Genomic DNA, 22,247 nt, shown 5'->3' on the forward strand with positions numbered 1-22,247 from the left:
CAACAGAGGAAACATCTGCAAATGGTTTTCCAAAGCTGGAGGAAGAGGTGGACTAGCCCCCCCCCCCAAAAAAAAACAACGGGCAGTAAGGAAGGAAAAGTAGGAAAGAGAGGCCAGGAATAGAGGCATCCCAGGCCATAGTCTGGCTGCTGCATTGCAAACCAGTTTGTGTTAAGCTATCTAATAGAACAACAAAAAAAATCAAGGGAGATGTCTTTGGCCCCGCCCACTTGGCCCTCAGGGGGTTGGCCAGATACATTCCTGGCCCTCAGAAGAGAGAAAAAGAGATCTCACCCCACGAATCTGTCTGGACAGCGGCAGAGATTGCAGAAAAGGAGACAGAAGCAGGGAGTGGAGGTGGGGTGAGGGTGGGGGTGGGGGGAGCAACTCCCGAGGACCCCCAGGTCAGGACCCCCACTAGAGAAAAGCATCCATTTATCAAAAGATACAAATGACTCCCTTATCAGTCGGTTCTGACTTCATGCATTGACTGGAAGGCAGCAGAAACCAGGTGGATTAATCTGACAGAAATCCCTTCCATTGCCTCCACATTCTGCACTGCTTGAAGGCTAGAGACTTATTTCTTCTCCTCTTCCTCCTCCTCTTTCTTTTCAAAAAGATATCTCATGGTCTGGGATGCGGCGCACTTCAGCCCTGGTTCCCAGCAAGACTCATCCATGCTTGCTCAGGGAACCATTTTCCCCCCTGTCCTACAAATTCTGTAACAGAACAATGTATTTGCTTTGTAGGATTTGCTGCAGCTTCTCATTTAGATTGACAGAACTTGGCAGAATACCAAAGGGTTCCTTTTGATCTCTCAGAGGCTTCCTGAGAGCACAGATGGATGAGAAAGACTCAGCTGGCCCCAAAGCAGGAAGAGGCCATGCCAACCAAACTGGGAGCAGTGGGGGGTTCTGGGAGAACTCTGTACAGAACATCCTGGGTGAGGTGGACACCCTCCGCACAGAGGTGCAGAGCCAGCAGTTGAGGCAGTTCTCCTGCCAGGAGGCCAAAGGACCCCGAGAGGTTTGCAGCCGACTCTACCACCTTGACCATCAGTGGCTGAAGCCAGAAAGGCACACGAAAACTGAGATGCTGGACCTGGTGATCTTGGAGCAGTTCCTGGCTGTCCTTCCCCCGGAGATGGAGAGCTGGGTGAGGGAATGCGGAGCGGAGACCAGTTCCCAAGCGGTGGCCCTGGCCGAAGGTTTTCTCCTGAGTCAGGCAGAGGAGAGGAAGCAGGTGAGAGAGACTTTCCTCTGGATACTCCCAAGGGGCTCCAAACAGGACAGAGAACATCCCATAATGGTCTGCTGATGGCCCATCCATTTTCTGGGAAAGCATCCATGGAATGAGATCTCACACCCTTCAAGTCTTTGTCATTCCCTTTCTAGTATTTCTCGCCATTCTCTGTTTTGAATCCTTGTTTCTTTCTCAGGGAAAGGATCTCTTTGCAGAAATGGACCTGGATTCCTGTGAGGCAGAGAGGCCTCCGTTGGACACCAGAGAGATGCCACTGGGTAAGGAGGAAGGTGGTTTTTCTCCACTGGTCTCATTCTGTTGGTTTCCCAACTCATCTGAGGGTTTTTTCATCTTGTTTTGGGGGGAGACAGTTGGGAACAAGGGTCCAGAAGAGGGGAGATGTATTTCTGCACAAACAAACATATGCAATGGGCACAAACCTCCAAATACTCTCAGTAGGTAAGTCTTTCTCAAAGGCCCATCTGTAGTTAGAGATGCCCTGTTTCACCTGTGAGAGAAGCAGGCACTCCTGGCGTCCTGCTTACCTTTTTTCTCTTGCAGGTGGCAGAAGGATGCCGGCAAGACCTCCTGATCCGCCTTTTCATGGGGGCAGAAGGGAAGCAGCGGCTGTGGAACCAGATCAGGTCAGGGGAAGCTGCCTTGTGGGGACAGAGGCCGAGGGATGGAGCAATCTCATGGACTGGTTAGGCACAGAGGAGTGGTGGGAGGAAGCAGCCGGGGAACCAGGAAGGGAAGATGGCTCAGAGCCCAAGGAGTGAAAGTGGAGGAAGGATGAGCGGTCAGAGGGAGAAGAGGGAGCAGTCTGGGAAGAGGAGGTGTCAGAGGCTGAAGGGGAAACAGGGCTTAGTGAGCTGGGGGACTCTGTGGCAGAATGCAGTGCAGAATCAGAGGCAGAAGAGGAAGGAGGCGAGTGGGAGAGGAAGGTTGAGAGGCTGAGTTGAGTCAGGATAAGGAGGAGCCACCGGTCGCTCCCTCTCCTTTTGCCATAAGCCGCCCTCCCTGCTTGTCTCTCAGAGTCAGGAGACGAAAATAGGCTTATTTTAATTGTAGATTGATCACTGAATGCTAAAATTGTTTTCTAAGCAGTGGACAAATGAGAACAAATAGTGGCCTGGATTCACCTAACCAGCCCCATCGGATGAAAAATGGGGCCTGCCCAGCAATCCTCCGCCTCCCCCTCTCCATGCTCCCCTGAATCCCTTGAATTTGGCTTTACGGCTTTGGGAGGGAACCTTCCGGGAACAGCTCACGAGGAGAGGAGAAAGTGGATCCTTCCATCAGGCAAACTGGAAGCAACAGAGCATTGTGTAGCAGATCATATTTCTGCTGTTTCAGAGGAGGACATTTCCCTTTTTCTTTTAGGGTCCAGTGTGCTTTGAAGATGTCGCTGTTTGTTTCACGGACGAAGAGTGGGCGTTGCTGGATCCTGACCAGAGAGCTCTGCATAAGGACGTCATGGAGGAGAATTGTGGGATCGTGGCCTCTCTTGGTAAGGCTCCCTGTGGGATCATATCTGCCTGGAAATTCAAAAAATACGTCTATGGACCAACCTCACATATTTTCACAGAGCTCAATAGTGGCCCCTATAACACCTGGGAACCCAACACCCCCACAATAAACAGTAAATTACAGTTTTCTCTTTGAACAATCTTCCTCAGATTATTCCTTTTTCTACCACGATTGGGCTGGTCTCAACTGCCCAGGCCATCTTAAATGTCAGCTTCAGAATTGTTAGGAAAAATAAGTAGCTTCAGGTTTTCTGTTTTTGTTTTTGCTCCTGTCAGTCTTGGGTTGACCAAAGAGACGACTGACATTGGAGATGGAGGGGATGCCATGACTGGGCCAAACAAAATTCATCCCAGAGAAGAGCTAGACTTATTGAATTTCAGGTAGAAGTTGCATTGGTGAAGATGATGATGATGATGATGATGATGATGATGATACAGTGGTACCTTGGTTTACAAACTTAATCTTTTCTGGAAGAGGACTGTTCTTAAATCAAGGTAGCACTGTAGTAATAATAATAATTTTTATTTATACCCTGCCCATCTGCCTGCATTCCCCCAGCCACTCTGGGCGGCTTCCAACACACATATAAAAATGAAACATAAATAATAATAATAATCTGATCCCATATAAAAAGAACATTAACTTTAAAATGAACAACTTATACTATTGGCCAAAATATGGAAACCTTTTGTGAAAAGTGTATTTCTGAGTTTTGATGTCTCATAACACCACTTTTGTGTGGAGTAATCCCATAAAATTATATAGCAGTGGAAAGATAATTTAATGAAGAATGTAATGCAATGAAATTTATGAAGGAGTATTTATTAGAACAGCAGTCATAAAGAAAAAACGTGAAACCTTTGGTAACCATTGGTAACCTTTAGCTTTAATTACGGCCTTACAATGCCTTCCCATGAAGTGAACCAAGTTTTTAGTTCTGCAGCTGTAATAATGGGAAACCAAGACTGAATTATTGCCTCTGTTAATTAGAATCATAGAATCATAGAATCCTAGAGTTGGAAGAGACCACAAGGGCCATCGAGTCCAACCCCCTGCCAAGCAGGAAACACCATGAGAGCACTCCTGACATATGGTTGTCAAGCCTCTGCTTAAAGACCTCCAAAGAAGGAGACTCCACCACACTCCTTGGCAGCAAATTCCACTGTCAAACAGCTCTTACTGTCAGGAAGTTCTTCCTAATGTTTAGGTGGAATCTTCTTTCTTGTAGTTTGGATCCATTGCTCCGTGTCCGCTTCTCTGGAGCAGCAGAAAACAACCTTTCTCCCTCCTCTATGTGACATCCTTTTATATATTTGAACATGGCTATCATATCACCCCTTAACCTCCTCCTCTCCAGGCTAAACATGCCCAGCTCCCTTAGCCGTTCCTCATAAGGCATCGTTTCCAGGCCTTTGACCATTTTGGTTGCCCTCCTCTGGACACGTTCCAGTTTGTCAGTGTCCTTCTTGAATTGTGGTGCCCAGAACTGGACACAGTACTCCAGGTGAGGTCTGACCAGAGCAGAATACAGTGGCACTATTACTTCCCTTGATCTAGATGCTATACTCCTATTGATGCAGCCCAGAATTGGATTGGCTTTTTTAGCTGCCGCGTCACACTGTTGGCTCATGTCAAGTTTGTGGTCAACCAAGACTCCTAGATCCTTTTCACATGTACTGCTCTCAAGCCAGGTGTCCCCCATCTTGTATTTGTGCCTCTCATTTTTTTTGCCCAAGTGCAATACTTTACATTTCTCCCTGTTAAAATTCATCTTGTTTGTTTTGGCCCAGTTCTCTAATCTGTCAAGGTCGTTTTGAAGTGTGATCCTGTCCTCTGGGGTGTTAGCCACCCCTCCCAATTTGGTGTCATCAGCAAATTTGATCAGGATGCCCTTGAGTCCATCATCCAAGTCGTTGATAAAGATGTTGAATAAGACCGGGCCCAAGACAGAACCCTGTGGCACCCCACTAGTCACTCTTCTCCAGGATGAAGAGGAACCATTGATGAGCACCCTTTGGGTTCGGTCAGTCAGCCAGTTACAAATCCACTGAGTGGTAGCATAGTCAAGACCACATTTTACCAGCTTCTTTACAAGAATATCATGAGGCACCTTGTCAAATGCCTTGCTGAAATCAAGGTAGGCTACATCCACTGCGTTCCCTTCATCCACCAGGCTTGTAATTCTGTCAAAAAACGAGATCAGGTTAGTCTGACATGACTTATTTTTCAGAAATCCATGCTGACTATTGGTGATCACAGCATTCCTTTCTAGGTGCTCACAGACTGTTTGCTTAATGATCTGCTCCAGAATCTTCCCTGGTATTGATGTCAGACTGACTGGGCGGTAATTATTTGGGTCCTCTCTATTCCCCTTTTTGAAAATAGGGACAACATTTGCCCTCCTCCAGTCTGCCGGGACTTCGCCTGTTCTCCAGGAATTCTCAAAGATGACTGCCAGTGGTTCTGAGATCACATCTGCCAGTTCTTTTAATACTCTTGGATGCAGTTCATCTGGCCCTGGAGACTTGAATACATCTAAACTAGCCAAGTATTCTTGTACTATCTCCTTAGTTATTCTGGGCTGTGTTTCCTTTGCTGAATCATTTGCTCCAAATTCTTCAGTCGGGCATTGTTTTCTTTATCGGAGAAGACTGAGGCAAAGAAGGCATTGAGGAGTTCAGCCCTTTCTGTGTCCCCTGTTTGCATTTCCCCATCTTCTCCTCTGAGTGACCCCACTGTTTCTTTGTTCTTCCTTTTGCTACGAACATACCCATAAAAGCCTTTTTTGTTGCTTTTAACCTCTCTAGCAAGCCTGAGTTCATTCTGTGCTTTAGCTTTTCTGACTTTGTGTCTACATGTGCTGGCTATTTGTTTGAATTCCTCTTTGGTGGTTTCCCCCCTTTTCCATTTTTTGTACACATCCTTTTTTAATCTTAACTCAGTTAAAAGTTCTTTAGATAGCCACCCTGGCTTCTTTAAGCACCTTCCATGTTTCCGTCTCATTGGTATTGCCTGACGTTGTGCTTTTACTATCTCCCTCTTAACAAACTCCCAGCCATCATGAACTCCCTTTCCTTTTAGTATAACTGTCCATGGGATCTCACCCAGCACTTCCCTAAGTTTTATGAAGTCGGCTTTCTTAAAGTCAAGAAATTGAGTCCTAGTATGCTTGGCTGCTCCTTTCCGCTGTATAGTAAACTTCAGAAGAGCATGATCACTCGCGCCTAATGATCCTTCCACTTCTACCCCACTAACCAGGTCATCAACATTGGTTAGGACCAGATCTAAAATGGCTGTTCCTCTTGTTGCTTCTCCCACTTTCTGGACAATGAAGTTGTCTGCAAGGCCAGTGAGGAATCTGTTTGACCTTATGCTCTTGGCTGAGTTTGACATCCAACAAATATCCGGGTAATTGAAGTCCCCCATTACTACTATCTCCCTTCCTTTTGCATGCTTGGCCATCTGTTCCAGGAAGGCATCATCTATGTCCTCCGTTTGGCTTGGGGATCTATAGTAAACTCCCACAATGAGGTCTCTGTTATTCTTCTCTCCCTTAAATTTTGACCCAAATGCTCTCACTTTGGCTTTGAGGTTCTAAATCTTGGATCTCTTCACAGGTATACACATCCCTGACATATAACGCCACTCCTCCTCCTTTCTTGTCTGGTCTGTTTCTCTGAAATAGATTGTATCGCTCCATTATTACATTCCAATCGTGGGACTTATCCCACCAGGTTTCAGTGATGCCTATTATGTCATATTTAGTTTGCTGTACCAAGAGCTCAAGCTCATCTTGTTTATTTCCCATGCTTTGCGCATTAGGGTACAGACATTGAAGTCCATTAATCATTCCCCCGTGTCTCTTATTTAAGGATTTTTTCCTCCCACCACTAGGTCTGCGTGGTGTTTGCTCCATTTGGTCTATGACATTTGGATGATCATCTTCATCAATTGATAGACTCCTACCTTCAGGAGCACTGTCTCCCTCCCCCACATTAGTCAGTTTAAAGCTCTCCTGATGAGGTTTCTGAGATTTTTGGCAAAAACATTTCTCCCAACCGTTGTGAGGTGCAGCCCATCACTTGCCAGAAGTCCATTTTCAAGAAACTGCAGTCCGTGATCTAAGAATCCAAACCGTTCCTGTTTACACCATTTGCGAAGCCAGCTGTTCACTTCCACTATTTTTCCCTCTCTCCCTGGGCCACGTCGTTCAACTGGGAGGACAGATGAGATGACAATTTGTGCATTTAGTTGCTTCAATTTCCTGCCCAGAGCCTCGTAGTCTCTTTTGATCTTCTGGAGGCTATTGCTTGCAGTGTCATTGGTTCCCACATGAACCAAGAGGAAGGGGTATTTGTCAGTGGGTTTTATGATTCCTTGCAGTCGTTCAGTTACATCTTGGATCTTAGCCCCGGGGAGACAGCACACTTCCCGAGACATCTTGTCAGGCCCACAGATCACTGCTTCAATTGGGCTTTATTGCTGGGTTACTTCTGACTTACAAGTTTCTTTAGTCAGCTCCAAAGATTTCTGATTGGGTTAAAGCTATTCCCAGGCCATTCCAGCAGTGAAATATCATTATCTTGAAAGCACCTTTTGCACACAGTAGCAACATGATATGGAGCTGAATCCTGTTGAAATAATAAATAAAAATATATAAATATATATAACAACAACAACAATCTTTATTACGGTCCAGAGACCCAACAAATCATTACAAATCAATACACAGTTCATATAACCTACCTCCGGGTTAATCAAGCATTTTGTTTAGAATATAGGACTCATTTGTTCTTGCAACCACAGATAAAAACTTTGCCACTGCTAACATTCTAGTTTTTGTCCGGTCTTCCAGTAGGAACCTGACATAGTGAGCCTCTGATTTTCCCAGGAAGGGTACCAGCAAGGGTAGTATCAGTTCAGCCCTGGCCTGCTCATATTTTGCACAATGCAACAAAATCTGATCTATGGAATCAATGTCCTGAGCACACGAGCAAAGTCTGTCCTGGTAGGGAACTCCTCTCAACCTACCATCCAGCACTGCAGAGAGGAAGACATTTAGTCTGGCTTTGGTGAAAAGCCTTCGATAGTTGGGTACTGTCAGGTTTTTGATGTAAGATGTTAACTTAAAGACATACCCATATTGAACTCCTGCTGCCAGCAGACTGCAGACTGCGTGTGATCGAGATGGCAAGTCACTGTGTGCATTGTCCCATAATCTTTGCTTTAAAACCTTTTGGGCGCCTTCATAACCCAGGTGATACAGTTGGGGGGGGGGAGACAGACCAATAGAGGTGGCTTTTTTAGCCATGGTTTTCTGCCATTTGCTGACAAATTCCTCATGGGTCAGATGTTGGTACAGACCCTTCCCTAGATCAAACACTGAAATCCTGAGCCAATGTTTTAGGGCAGACCACCATGCTTTAGTTGAAATTGGGCATTCATCAGCTTCTAACAGAAGTATGGAGTTGGGGATGCAGGTAGGTACCTGCAGCAGAGATCGTATAAATTTTGCCTGAAAGCCATCTAGCTTTGGCAGGTCCCCATTATGCCAGACATTTGCTGCATACAGGAGTTGGGAAACGGGCTTTGTGTTGAAAACCCTTAAGGCTGCTGGAACATATTTGCCGGCCTTTGTGAAGAAGAATCTATGTATGGCTAGCTTTGTAATCTCCGCCTTTTGAAGGGAGGTTTGCCAATGGTGCTTCCACGATCCTGTATGATGAAATGTGAGCCCTAGGTAATTGAAGTATTTTACATGTTCAAGGTTATGGCCATCCAGCACCCATTTAGACTGGGAGAATCTTCTTTCGAAGACTAAAATTTTAGATTTTTCATAATTAATGGAAAAACCATTTCCAGAACAGTAATCAGAAAATTTCCTCAGCAGATAATTCAAACCCGGTCTGGAACGTGAGATGATGGCCGCGTCATCAGCATATAACAACAGAGGGCTCCTTTTCATTCCTATTTTTGGAATGTGTCCATCTGGGTCCATTAAGTTCTCTTCTAGGTCAAAATACAACCCTGTCTCACCCCCCTAGTCATCTCGATGCTGTTCGATAGCTGTCCCTGTCGACCGCATCGGACCTGCAGTTTGGTTCCATTGTACAGGGCTTTTATGAGAAAGAGAAGTCGTTTGTCCTGCAAAATCAGACTTAATTTGGACCAAAGCTGGGATCTGGGGATGGAGTCAAATGCTGATTTCAGATCCATAAAGGCCACGAAGAGTTTACCCTGTAGAGGCCTGGTATACTTCTCAGCTAGGAAGGACAGCATTAGACAGTGGTCTGATGTTGAATGGTTCTCACGAAAAGCTGCCTGGGCTTCAGATAGTATATTATGTTCATTTAGAAAGGTTGTCAGTTTGCTACTGAGGAAACGGGCATACAGCTTCCCAATTATTGAGAACAGGCTAATTGGCCTATAATTGGAAGGTACATTTGGGTGGCCTCTCTTAAAGATTGGAACTACTATAGCATGTTTCCAGCTATTTGGTACCTTACCCGAGTTATTTACTACCGTAAAGAGTGCTGCCAGAAGCGGAGCCCACCAGTGCTGGTTTGATGTAATCAACTCTGCTGGGATAAAGTCTTTCCCCGGAGCCTTTCCACTCTTCAGATTCCCAATTAATGTATGGACTTCCTCCACAGTAACCGGCCTCCAATTAGGGAGCAGTGACAGTTCTGCCCTGTCATCCTCCTGTAAGCTGGAAGGGAGGTTTGGATTTTCCATAAATATATTTCTGAAGTGATTCTCCTAAACCTGAGCTGGAATGACACAGTTGGGGGCTGAGGAACTATTTTTCATTGAGTCGGAGACCAGAAGCCAAAAGAGTTTAGTTTCATTGTTTAGTGAGGCATTCAATAGCAGGGACCAGGAATTTTGTTCAGACTGTCTTTTTTTTGAGGCCAAAAGGGTTTTATACTCTTTTTTGATTTTAAAATACGATGGAGGTAAGTAGTTTAATCCAGCGTTTCTATAGGCCAAATAAGCGTTTCTTAAGGCTTCCTTCTTTGTGCGGCACTCTAGGTCAAACCAACCGTGCCCTTTTGCAGTGCGGGGCTTGCCGGCTGAGTTTATGTTAACCGAAACCACATCCTGCAAGGACTCAATGAGATTTTCATAAGCCGTCAGGGAGGAGTCTACTGATAGATTGTTTATTATAATTGATCTTAACTTAATTGCAGTTTGTGAATTCAATCTATTCTCAACTGCAATTGCTATCTCAGGTGTCCATTTTTTCCTACGCAATGCCGGATAATTTGCTTTATCTATGTTCTATGTGAGAGCGCTGAATTGAATTTTGGCCAGTGGTGGAGATGATTAGAGGTAGGTGGCCGCTTTCAGTCCTATTATCTATAGTGAATTTTTTAATTGATTCGAAGGCATCTCTGTTTTTGAGGCAGTAGTCTACTACTGTGCTGGCTCCATTTGTATTTATGAATGTGAACTCACCTTCTCTGTCCCCGGGAAATGCCCCATTAGCAATGATGAGGTCAAGACTTATTTGTAAAAAAGCCAGGCAGAATCCGGCATAGTTGATTTGGCAATCTTTCGAATGTCTACGTGGGGGTGGGTTTAGAAAGAGGGCGCTATTTTCCTTTAGATCTCTTAATATTGGGAATTTTATTTCCAGGCTATCATCATTTGAGCCTATTCTGGCATTCATATCTCCCATTAGGTAAAAAGGCGATCCAGGGTGCCTAATTTGTAGGGAATAAAGGAAACTATGGAATTTACGCCACGTGCTCTCGATCTGTGTTTGCACTGTATATGGTGGGATATAAGCTGAAACAAGAATGATACCCTTGGATTCCAGATGCAAAGTGATCCCCAGTGCCAACTGCTCGAAAACTGAGCACTCAGTAACTTGTGACACCAAGTGGAAACCAGTTACTAGCGCCCCCCCTCGGTCGCCCCCTTCTGAGCGGTTTAGAGGCTGTGATTTCATAAGCGTCGTAACCGTCGAAAACTATGTTGTCAGTTGCCCAAGTTTCCTGCAGCATTATGTCAAAACCCGTTATATATTCACGAAATGGCTCGTCCCCTAGTTTGTTGGCCCAACCCGCTATGTTCTATGAGATGAAGTTAAGGCTGCTCGTTCCATAACTGGCTTGGCTTCATTGTGATGGGGAAATTGTTATCAGCTCTCCCACTGGTTCGGAAATGATGCAACCGTTCTTAGGATATGCACGGTGTCATTGTTCTCGGGGTTGATTTGCAGCATTTTCCCAATTTCCCGGCATCGACGGTGTTTTCTGAATTGCTGGGACCATCGGGGGGTCTTCGTCAAAGACAATTAAATCTGTCTCTGGCTCTCTATGTGTCCTATTTCCCTTGGGAGGGTCGTCACTTGGCATTGGCTGATCACATTCCAGCTGGAGTAGAGAGTGGTGAAATTCTGGATCTGCCAAAGGCGTAATGGAGTGTCTTATCTTTGAATTATCTAGATTGGGCTGGCATTCTTTGTGTGTTTGGCCTTTTTGCTTTGATGTTTTCCTCTCCAAGGGAGTATTGCGGCTGGGTTCACCGCACATATTCCTCTTTGACGGCCCTCCCGAATGAATCATGGCCCTATGGCAAAAGCCCTTCGGCAGAGAGGGTGCCGATTGCTTGGGGTTGGTCCGGCTATACGACAAGTTTGGCAGTAGTTGTTTTCGTTCTGTGTCTTTAAAAAGACGCCTTAAAACAATATTATAGTCCTGTAAAATGGCCCTATATTTCAGTAGCATTTTAGGGGTAGCTGAGTCAGAAAATGTCAGCATGAGTCTAGTGTGCTGGGGGTCCGTGCAGAGCAAGTTTATCGCGATCAGAGTGTTGCAATGGATATTTAGTAAAAGCTTAAAGTTTGTCAATTGATTTCCAGTAAGGCAGCATACCATTAAAAGGATATATATCGAGAGCTACTTGAGTACTTTGTAGGATCAGGTCCCTACTTTCGCTTTTGTTGTTTTTAGTATTTGTAGTCTCTCGGTTATCAAGTCCAGACCAGTTACACCCCTGTATGCGATGGTCTTGAGGGAGGGCAACGCTGTGGTCGGTCTCTTTAGTACTGAGTGAGCTATTTTTGGCTGCCAGGAGACCAACTCCATCAGGAGAGACGTTACCTTTTCTAATTTGATGTTAATTTCCTCCACTGTTCTTGCAGTCAGCAGACAGTGGTCCGCGAGTATTTCTGAATAGAGCGGTGCCCCCTCAGATGGTAGTTCATGAGCACTCATCTCAGCATTCTCCGCTGGGTGATCTTCACCCATTAAAGCATCCCCCACCTACCTGGGAATGAGTTCTGTTTGGTGCAGTGAGTTCTGAATTCTGCGCTCTTACAAAATCGTCCATTTTGCTCTGCTTGCTCTTCTGTGGGCTCACTTGTGGAGATGAGGCCGGTCGTTTCTTTTTCCTAGGCATTTCCCAGAGATAGAGCCGCTGCTAATTTCTGTTGTAAATCAAGGAAGCTCGGCATCTACCCACGATAGGCATCTAATCTCCACACCTGCTGAGCCGGAGCTAATTAAGGCTTTCTCTGGAACTTTCCAGACTTTCTCTAAAGCTTTTAACTCATGCCCTTGGCTCAAGCATTGTAAATTAATAGCTGCCAAATAACAAAGATAAAACACTGAGGCTGATAAAAGCTAATAAAAAGTGATAAAAATAATAAAAACAGCATCAACTGATGCGGAGCTTAAGTCGATGCTACCACTAACGACGACACCATTTTGGAATTATATATATTAAATATATATAAATGCTTCAGTATCTGGGAAAAGATCACCTGCGGAACACTTCAGTTGGGGCTCAAATATTTCGTTTATGCATTTTGGAGCATTTATATTCCCATTAATGATCAAATTCTGCCCACACCTTTTGCTGCCATACAACCCCAGATCATCACACTGTCTGGGTGTTTCACGGTCGGTGTAATGCAAGTAGGATGTAAATCTTCTCTGATTCTTCTCCTCTTATCCGATTAAAGAAACTTGCGTATTTCATGCCATCACTACCAAGCAAGGTAGTGTCCCATTGTTCCGCTGTCCAGTTAACACGGGTTTAATCTTTCCAACCTTTGCTTGAGAGATAACAATGGCTTTTCCCTTAGAATTCTAACATTTAGACCAGTCCTTGCACTCATCTTCCCATTACATTGCACCATATCGTCTTGTATACACCCAGATGATTTTTTTCTGTCATGTAGGCACAGTCACTCCATTCTTCAACCGTCACTTGCCTTTGTGCACCTTTTCCTGTTAGAGGGGGATTTTCCACTGGTGGCAGATGACAGAAACTGTGACACCACAAGACTGGTGTAAAACCAAATTAAATAAAGGTTTTATTATAAAACAACAAACAGCAAAGCTTGTGGGTGTTTTTCCTGCAGGCAGGTTCAAACTGCAGCTTTTCTCCTTTTGTAGTCATGGCCAGCTGTACCCAATTTACCCAGAGCTTACAGAAACTGTTCTTAAAAGTACAAACATCTTTACTGTTTCTGTGCAGAATGTTTCTTTCCCAACACCCCCTCTCATTCAGACAGAGACAGAAACAAAACGGTACTTTATACATATACAAAACATGTTTATACATCATACACAACAATTCCTAATTTTGCCACTAGTTGTGCATGTTTCTCAAAAGTTAGTGCTTTCGTAAATATATCAGCCACATTTTGCATACTCTCACAATATTTTAGCATTATCAGGTTTAGTTTATCATTTTCAGTCATATTTTGATACTTAATTTCTAAATGTTTGAATTTATTTTTAAACTGCTCAGACACTGCCAAAGTTATTACAGCTTGATTGTCTTCCCATGTTTGAACTGGATAATCACATTGTATATCGAAATCACTGAGGATTTGAACGTAAAATTTTATTTCATTACACAACTCCGATAAAGCACAGTATTCGGTCTTTGTTGAAGATGTGACTACGATTCCTTGCTTTTTGGACTTCCAACCTATCAAGGAATCCCCAAATTGAAACACCATGCCAGAAATTGATTTTCTATCAGGCAAGTTGGCCCAATCGCTGTCAATGTAACACTGCAATTTTGTAGACCCTGAAGATGGTAATCTTAAACAATAATCAAGTGTATGCTTTAAATACTGGAAAATATGTTTTAAACCTTTCCAGGCATTTTCTGTGGGATAGCTTACTAGTTTGCTCAGTCTTCTAACTGCATAACTCAAATCTGGTCTGCTCCACAATGAAATGTATAATAAACTTCCAACTATTGAATGGTACATTTCAGGATTTACTGGTTCTGTGCATTCTCCTTCATTCTTGAAAAAAACTATTTCCAATGGGGTTTTTACTCCCTTGCTGTTTTGCATATTGTTTCTTTCAAGTAATTCCATTATTTTATCTTTTTGACTCGACAAAAAACTTCCATCGTTTGTTCCTTGAATTTCTAGACCTACGGTAGATACTTTTTTTTACTGGCCCCAAATCTCTTACTTTAAATTCCTTTCTTAGTTGTTCTGCAAATTTTTTCACTTGCTTTTGATTTTTTCTAGAATAAAGCAAATCATCAACATAAGATAAACATAATTCTTGTTTATCACCCTTTCCTTTAGTGTACAAGCAATTATCAGCTAAGCTTCTTTTAAAGCCAAGATTTTTCAAAGCATTATCACGACACTCGTTCCAATTTCTAGCTGATTGTTTGATCCTGGTGCTTGATTCATAAAAATTTCTTCGTGCAGAGTTGCATTAAGGTAAGTTGTTTCAATATCAAAATGGTTTACCTTAAACCCACGTTGTGCTGCAATAGCTATTAGTAAATGTACACTTTCACTCCTTGCAGTAGGAGAAAGGTTTCATCAAAACTTCCATCTTTTCTTTGCGTAAAGCCTCGTGCTACCAGCCTAGCTTTGTGCTTAACACTACCAACTGCTAAATGTTTTATTTTATACACCCATCTACAGTCCACTGCCTTTTTTCCTTCTGGCAATGGCTCAATAGTAAACACATTATGTTTTGCTAAAGATTTCATTTCTGCTCTCATTGCATTTTTCCACCTTACTGTTTCCTGGTGTGGTAACTTTAAAACCTCCTCATAATCACGAGGCTCTTTCTTCACATCAACAGTTTTAACTTCTTGTATAGTAAACCTTTCTGGAGGTACCCCCTTATTGCTTCTTTGTGATCTTCTAACTTGAGCACTCTCCCCCTCTGAACTATCTTCCTCTTCTGATTCATCTTCCTCAGGAGAAATTGGTTCAGCTTTAGGAGATTGTGTACTGGGACCCTCATCCCCTGATTCCTCATCACTATCACTTTCAGAACTTTCTCTAATTTGTGACTTTTCTTCCTCAGATTTCACAAATTTATCTGTATCATCTGAAGACAATACAACTTCTGAATTTCCATGTAAACGAGCCCAACCATCTTGCTCACAAAACTCTGCATGTCTTGATATCACAACTCTGCCACGCCCTAGTGCAAAACGATACCCTTTTGACCAACTTTGATAGCCAACAAACCTAAGTTTCTTTGCCTTGGGATCGCCTTTCCTTCTCTGTCCCTTTGGGATGTGAACCCAAGCCCAACAACCAAAAGTTTTAACATGATCCAAAAAAAGGTTTTTTTCCATAAAGCAAAAAATGAGGGGTATTGTTTATGGTAGAATGAAACAATCTGTTCTGTAGGTAATTAGCACAGAGAATTGCTTCCCCCCAAAACTTCCTGGATAAGCCAGAATCACTTAGCAGAGAATCTAGCATTGTTTGCAAAGACCTTATCTTGCATTCTGCAACTGAATTTTCTTCAGGCGAAAAAGGACACAATTTACGGTGACTAATACCACGTTTTTTCAACCATACCTGGAGAGCTTCAGACATGAACTCGCCTCCACGGTCACTCTGGAATTGGGTAACTTTGTAGGGAAACTGCCTTTCTATATCGTTGACCCAATTTTTAATCAGTTGACCAGTTTCACTTTTGTGTTTTAACAAGTATACCGGCTATAATCATCCACAAGAACCAGAAAAAACTTTGCTCCTCCTTCAGATTCTGCAAATGGCCCACAAAGGTCTGAGTGTACTAAAGCAAATGGCTTCTTGCTAATTCTATTACTTTCAGGATAAGATCCCTGCTTAATTTTAGACTCCTTACAAGTATTGCAGTCCAGAAAAACTGAACATTTTTTCATTTTAATTCCCTTACTTAATTCTGGCATTTTTGCATACTGCGGAAATTGGCATGCCCCAAATGACGATGCCACAGATGCTGGCACTCATCATGCAAGACTCTATTACAGGCTTTAACACATGCCCCAGACTCACTTATTAGCTGGTCTTTCAAAACAAATAAACCATTTTTTAGTGTAACCACTTTTCCAGCTTTCTCTATTTTACATCCTGACCCAGAGAAGGTTACCATAAACCCCTGCTTAACAAGACTTGTAACTGAAAGCAAATTAATTTCTAAACTTGGTACACATAAAACATTGGTAAATTTGGTACTTAAACAGTTGATATTCACACTACCCTTTCCAGCTGACTCATGCACTGTTCCGTCAGCTAGTACTACATTTACAGATTTACAAGGTTGCTTTTCTACAAGGGCTTGTGCAGACTTAACAAAAATGTTTGTCACTGCTGAGTCTAAAATCCAGTCCTGTCCAACGTCGTGACTGGTGCCTCGAACTGCTGCAGAAACATACTGGACTCGACTCTTCCTGTCTCCTCGCTTCCCAGCAAATGCAGGCTGCCCTTTTCTTGTGTTTTCTCCCCCAGACACAGTACACTGTCGGCTAAATGCTTGGTTGACCCACAACAATAGCATTTTCTGACTGTGAAAGCTGCTTCCTCTCTGTGGTCTACAACCTCTTTATGTTGCCGCCCCTCATCAGTTGCACATCTTTTACTGGACTGCCTCCCATTTCCGGAGTTACGGTGAGGGATTGTCACCTTCCTCTCATGGCGTCTTTCCTCCTCATCAAGCAAACGCCCAGTTAAGAAATGCATCGTTAATTGGCTTTCTGGAATTGCCTCCAGTGTCATCACTAAATTATTCCATGACTCAGGAAGTGAAGACAGCACAATATAAACCTTTCTCCGCTCAGAAAAATGTTCCCCAAGTTCATTTAACTGTGAAAATAAATCATGCATTCCTTGAAGGTGTTTTGAAACACATTCACCCTCACTTAGTCTGGCTCGGTACAGAGCTCTCAGAGTAATTTTGCTGCCAGCAGTGTCGCTAATGTGTATTGCTTTCAGTGCTTTCCAGATCTCACTTGCTGTTTCAAGGTCTCACACATGAGATAACAGACTTTTCTAAACTCAAAATTAGATTGGCATATGCTTTGTCCTCCAGTCTTTGGTCTGCTTCATCTACTTCTTCATCCTCATCTTTTACAGGAGGGTTAACAATAACAGTCCAACATTGTTCTTTCTTTAAAAATGCCTGCATCTGTAAACTCCATGACATATAATTGGACTCTCCCAGTTTCTCTACTGGAAAATATGAAGCTCCCCCTTGAGCTCCAGCTCCAAGTCCAAGTCCAGCCATGGCTCCACCCAGCTTTCAGCTTTCCACTCAGTCTTTACTCACACGTGGCTTGAAGAATTGTTCGGCTCCTGGTCTCAAACAAACACTCTGCCAGCGCCTCCACACAGCCAGCTGCTTGAGAAACCAGCTGAGTTGCTTCTAGTCTCTGGGTTATTTTCATGTTCTGTCTCTGCCCACTCAGGACTGGGCCCATAACCTGTTACAAGGGGATTTTTTTTTTTTAATGATATTTATTAAAATTTCAAAAAATACAAGAATTACACAAAAACAAAAAGTAAAAATACAAGAAAATACAAAATACAGCAAGAAAAATAAAAAACCCTTATTAGGATATAACAAAGAAATGAAACAAAAACAAAAACAAAAAAAATACAAAATAAAAACAGTTAAGAACACATTAATTTTCCATAGCATATCTTCCTTACACTTATTTCCCCGGACCTCCTCGTACCTCCCTTTTTTGTATTCCAGTTCAGTTTGTTAGTTCAGCAAATCCTTACCATTAAGCTTTTACCCATTTGTAAACCTTTTTTCATATCTCTTAAAGCATTACAGCTGGAAACCACTTAGTTTCTATCCAACATCCTTCTAAGATTCATTAATTTTACAATATTTCTGTAAATAGTCTTTAAATTTCTTCCAGTGTTCTTTCACCAACTCTTCTCCCTGGTCTCGGATTCTGCCAATCATTTCTGCCAGTTCCATGTAGTCAATCACCTTCATCTGCCATTCTTCCAGAGTGGGTAGATCTTGTGTCTTCCAATACTTTGCAATAAGTATTCTTGCTGCTGTTGTAGCAGACATAAAAAAAGTTCTGTCCTTCTTTGGCACCAATTGGCCGACAATGCCCAAAAGAAAGGCCTCTGGTTTCTTCAAGAAGGTATATTTAAATACCTTTTTCAATTCATTATATATCATTTCCCAGAAAGCCTTAATCTTTGGGCATGTGCACCAAAGGTGAAAGAATGTACCTTCAGTTTCTTTACATTTCCAGCATTTATTATCGGGCAAATGATAGATTTTTGCAAGCTTGACTGGGGTCATGTACCACCTGTATATCATTTTCATAATATTCTCTCTTAAGGCATTACATGCCGTAAACTTCATACCTGTGGTCCATAACTGTTCCCAGTCAGCAAACATAATATTATGTCCAACATCTTGTGCCCATTTAATCATAGCAGATTTCACCGTTTCATCCTGAGTATTCCATTTCAACAGCAAGTTATACATTCTTGACAGATTCTTAGTTTTAGGTTCTAGCAGTTCTGTTTCTAATTTTGACTTTTCCACCTGGAAGCCAATTTTCTTATCCAAATTATATGCCTCCATTATCTGATAGTAATGAAGCCAATCTCTCACTTTGTTTTTTAGTTTTTCAAAACTCTGCAATCTCAATTTATCTCCTTCTTGTTCCAAAATTTCCCAATATGTCGGCCATTTGGCCTCCATATTGAGCCTTTTCAGAGCTTTTGCTTCCATTGGTGACAACCACCTTGGGGTTTTATTTTCCAATAAATCTTTATATCTTATCCAAACATTAAACAATGCTTTCCTGACAATATGATTTTTGAATGCTTTGTGTGCCAGGGGGATTTTCCAGTGGTGGCAGATGACAGAAACTGGTGTAAAACCAAATTAAATAAAGGTTTTATTATAAAACAACAAACAGCAAAGCTTGTGGGTGTTTTTCCTGCAGGCAGGTTCAAACTGTAGCTTTTCTCCTTTTGTAGTCATGGCCAGCTGTACCCAATTTACCCAGAGCTTACAGAAACTGTTCTTAAAGGTACAAACATCTTTACTGTTTCTATGCAGAATGTTTCTTTCCCAACATTTCCTGCCTTTACCAGTCTGATTTTGTAGTGACTGAGTCTCCTTATACCTCTTCAAAAATATAGAAAGGCCAGCTTTGGTTTAGTTTTTCCCAATCTTTCATCTAATTTCTTCATAACTGTAGCCTTGTTCACTTAATAGTACAATTTTACATCACATTCTGGGTGACCAGTCAACTCTTTGTGCCATTTTTAAAATTTGATTATGTTTTTCAACCTCACTAAATGACCAACTTGATAGCAATCACATAAGACACTGACAAAAGTCAACGTAAGCAAGTTGTGCTTCCTTTTCCTGGTTATTTGGCTATATGGTTTGATAGAATATGGGTAATTGAAAAAACTTCATTGGATTGCATTCTTGATTGCATTCTTGATCAAATTATCTTTCCATTGATATATAAATTTATAATATTATTCCAAAAGAAGAACGACATTTTTTTCCAAGTCTTCCACAATTTTGACTACTACTTTAAATCAAACAAAGCAACATTCAACAACGCATCAGAATCTCATAATAAATATGTTGGTCAATGACAAACAACACAGGTAATGAACACATACCCAACTCCCTTGAGTTCTTCTCCATTTGTTTCTAAGGCTCCAATCCCTTTTTGTCTCCATTGCAGATTGTGATGAATCGGAAATTGAGAACAAAGGTGACCACGATAAAATCCCCAGGGAGGAGAAGCCACGTAAAAATTTGGAGTGTGGAGAAAGCTGCAGTCAAAACTCCCATTCCACTTCCCATCAACAAAACATCATTGGAAAGAAAGTTTATCAGTGTGTGGAATGTGGAAAGAGCTTCAGGAACAGCTCCAATCTCACCTCCCATCAAAGGATTCATAAAGGGGAGAAACCCTATCAGTGTGTGGAATGTGCGAAGAGCTTCAGGCAGAGCTCCTCTCTCACTTCCAACCAAAGAATTCATACAGGGGGGAAACCCTTTCAGTGCTTTGTATGTGGAAAGAGCTTCAGGAAGAGCTCCCATCTCACTTCCCATCACAGAATTCACACAGGGGAGAAACCCTATCAGTGTGTGGAATGTGGAAAGAGCTTCAGGAAGAGCTCCTCTCTCATTTCCCATCAAAGAATTCATACAGGGGAGAAACCCTATCAGTGTGTGGAATGTGGAAAGAGCTTCACAGATAGCTCCTCTCTCACTTCCCATCACAGAATTCATACAGGGGAGAAACCCTATCAGTGTGTGGAATGTGGAAAGAGCTTCACTGATAGCTCCAGTTTCACTAGGCATCAGAGAATTCATACAGGGGAGAAACCCTATCAGTGTGTGGAATGTGGAAAGAGCTTCAGTCAGAGCTCCGATCTCACTAAGCATCAAAGAATTCATACAGGGGAGAAACCCTATCAGTGTGTGGAATGTGAAAAGAGCTTCAGGAATAGCTCCCATCTCACTTACCATCAAAGAATTCATACAGGGGAGAAACCCTATCACTGTGTGGAATGTGGAAAGAGCTTCAGTAGGAGGTCCAATTTCACTTCCCATCAGAGAATTCATACAGGGGCGAAACCCTATCAGTGTGTGGAATGTGGAAAGAGTTTCAGGAAGAGCTCCTCTCTCACTTCCCATCAAAGAATCCATACAAAGGTTGGAAAAACCAGTATACAACTTTAGGAGCCAGGCAAATCCACACCTTTTTAACCAGGCCTTTTTCTTATTGACATCTAATACTATTTTAACATGTGATGTTTTGTGTTTTTATGTTGTGTTTTTATATTCTAAGCATTCTGAGACATGTGGGTGTAGGGAATACAGCCACTCTTAAATTCCTAGGGGTCTTTGCCCCCCCATAAAATATTTGAGGAGGCCACCTCCCAGGTTTTCTTTGTTTTTTTTTCAAATGCAACCTTTTATTCTTCCGCAACTTGCCATACAATTTTGCTATCAATTTGCCCCTTTAAGAAATTTTTAAAAACCGCGCAAAGGTTATGAGAAAAACAAAACACAAGAAAATACAAATGTGGACAGGTCCAATCTTTGCGGGCCAAACGCAAAAGTTGCTTCAAAGGAGGCTTTCCCAAACTTGGATCCCCAGCAGCTCCCGGGACGATAGTTTCCATCATCCCTCCCCATTGCTCCTTTCAGCTAGGGATGATGGGAGTTCTAGTCCAAAAACAACTGGAGACCCAATTTTCCTTTAAAGGGAAAGTAGGCTGGCCCTGTGATTCCCTCTGCTGGCCAAAAGCACTGCCCCAGAATCTGAACCACCCCCAGTACTCCTAATTGGAATTTATAGAGCACAAAACTGAAGTTTGATCGGCACTTCAACCACTAGGGAGCTTCTAGGTGCTTTCTGCACCACCTAGAGTACCCACAGAATTGTGGCTTCTACTGGCAACACACCCAGGAGAACAAATGAAAGACAAACACAATGAGCAGGAAAAAACCTGGAAACGGCCATACCAAATGGACATCCGGTGTGAAGAGGTCACTTTCCCCACTGCTGAACAATGCCACAAGTAGAGGAGATTAAATGCTAGAAGTGTTCTCCGGGGGAGCTGCTGGGAAATTGAACTACGGGCTCAAAATATTACTTTTTTAAAAAGTCACTGCCATTATAGGCATTGCCATTCAAATGGTGTGCATGCATCATGTGATGGATAGTGCAAGGCAGACCTTACCTGGCCCCCCATCAATATTTTATTCAAGTCGGCACCACTGGTCAGGTGATTTACAAATTAAATAAATACATAAATCTCCTTCCTTTGCACAAGTTCCAGCTTGTCAATATCCTCATTTATGCTTTTTTAAATTTATTTGCCCTTCATCTGAAGATTTTACAATATAAACATACAGGATGAAAGCATGGCTTTCTCAAAAACAATACAAGCCAGAGAAATCTCTCCTTTTCTTTTCTTTTTTTGGATGGAGTTACAAACTTTGTTGATCAGGGGCCTGCTGTGGAAATAGTGCATCTAGATTTCAGTAAGGCTTTTGACAGAGTCCTCTGTGAGATTTATGTGAGGAAGCTGGTAAAATGAGGCTGAATGAGGTAACTGTTAGGTGGATTTGACAGACCGACCCCAAAGAGAACTCCTTCATGGTTCCTCCTCATCCTGGGGAAAAGTGACCAGAGGGGTGTTGCAGGGTTCTATTCTGGGCCCGTTGTTGAAC

The 22,247-nt window shown here is 42.6% G+C and overlaps 2 protein-coding genes and 1 long non-coding RNA gene across 7 annotated transcripts in view; 2 read left to right on the forward strand and 1 right to left on the reverse strand.

Annotated features, from left to right (window-relative positions):
- Positions 1-22,247, forward strand: part of LOC308475090 (uncharacterized protein) — a 105,547-nt gene that overhangs the window by 55,208 nt on the left and 28,092 nt on the right. The window lies entirely within an intron of this gene.
- Positions 171-20,943, forward strand: LOC308475201 (uncharacterized protein). Its single transcript, XM_081002208.1, has 6 exons — positions 171-305; positions 1,025-1,242; positions 1,439-1,520; positions 1,804-1,886; positions 2,626-2,752; positions 19,741-20,943. Exons 2-6 carry the CDS (start codon positions 1,093-1,095, stop codon positions 20,745-20,747), a joined length of 1,449 nt encoding a protein of 482 aa, XP_080858334.1. The 5' UTR covers positions 171-305; positions 1,025-1,092; the 3' UTR covers positions 20,748-20,943.
- LOC308475411 overlaps positions 20,782-22,247 on the reverse strand; it is a 32,311-nt gene continuing 30,845 nt past the window's right edge. For all 3 annotated transcript variants that reach the window (XR_013985161.1, XR_013985162.1, XR_013985163.1), the window contains one exon: positions 20,782-21,754. This is a non-coding gene — a long non-coding RNA (uncharacterized lncRNA). The remainder of the gene's footprint in view (positions 21,755-22,247) is intronic.

This window comes from Podarcis pityusensis (genome assembly GCF_964106645.2).
Source record: "Podarcis pityusensis genome assembly, chromosome: 4".
Lineage (NCBI taxonomy): Eukaryota > Metazoa > Chordata > Lepidosauria > Squamata > Lacertidae > Podarcis > Podarcis pityusensis.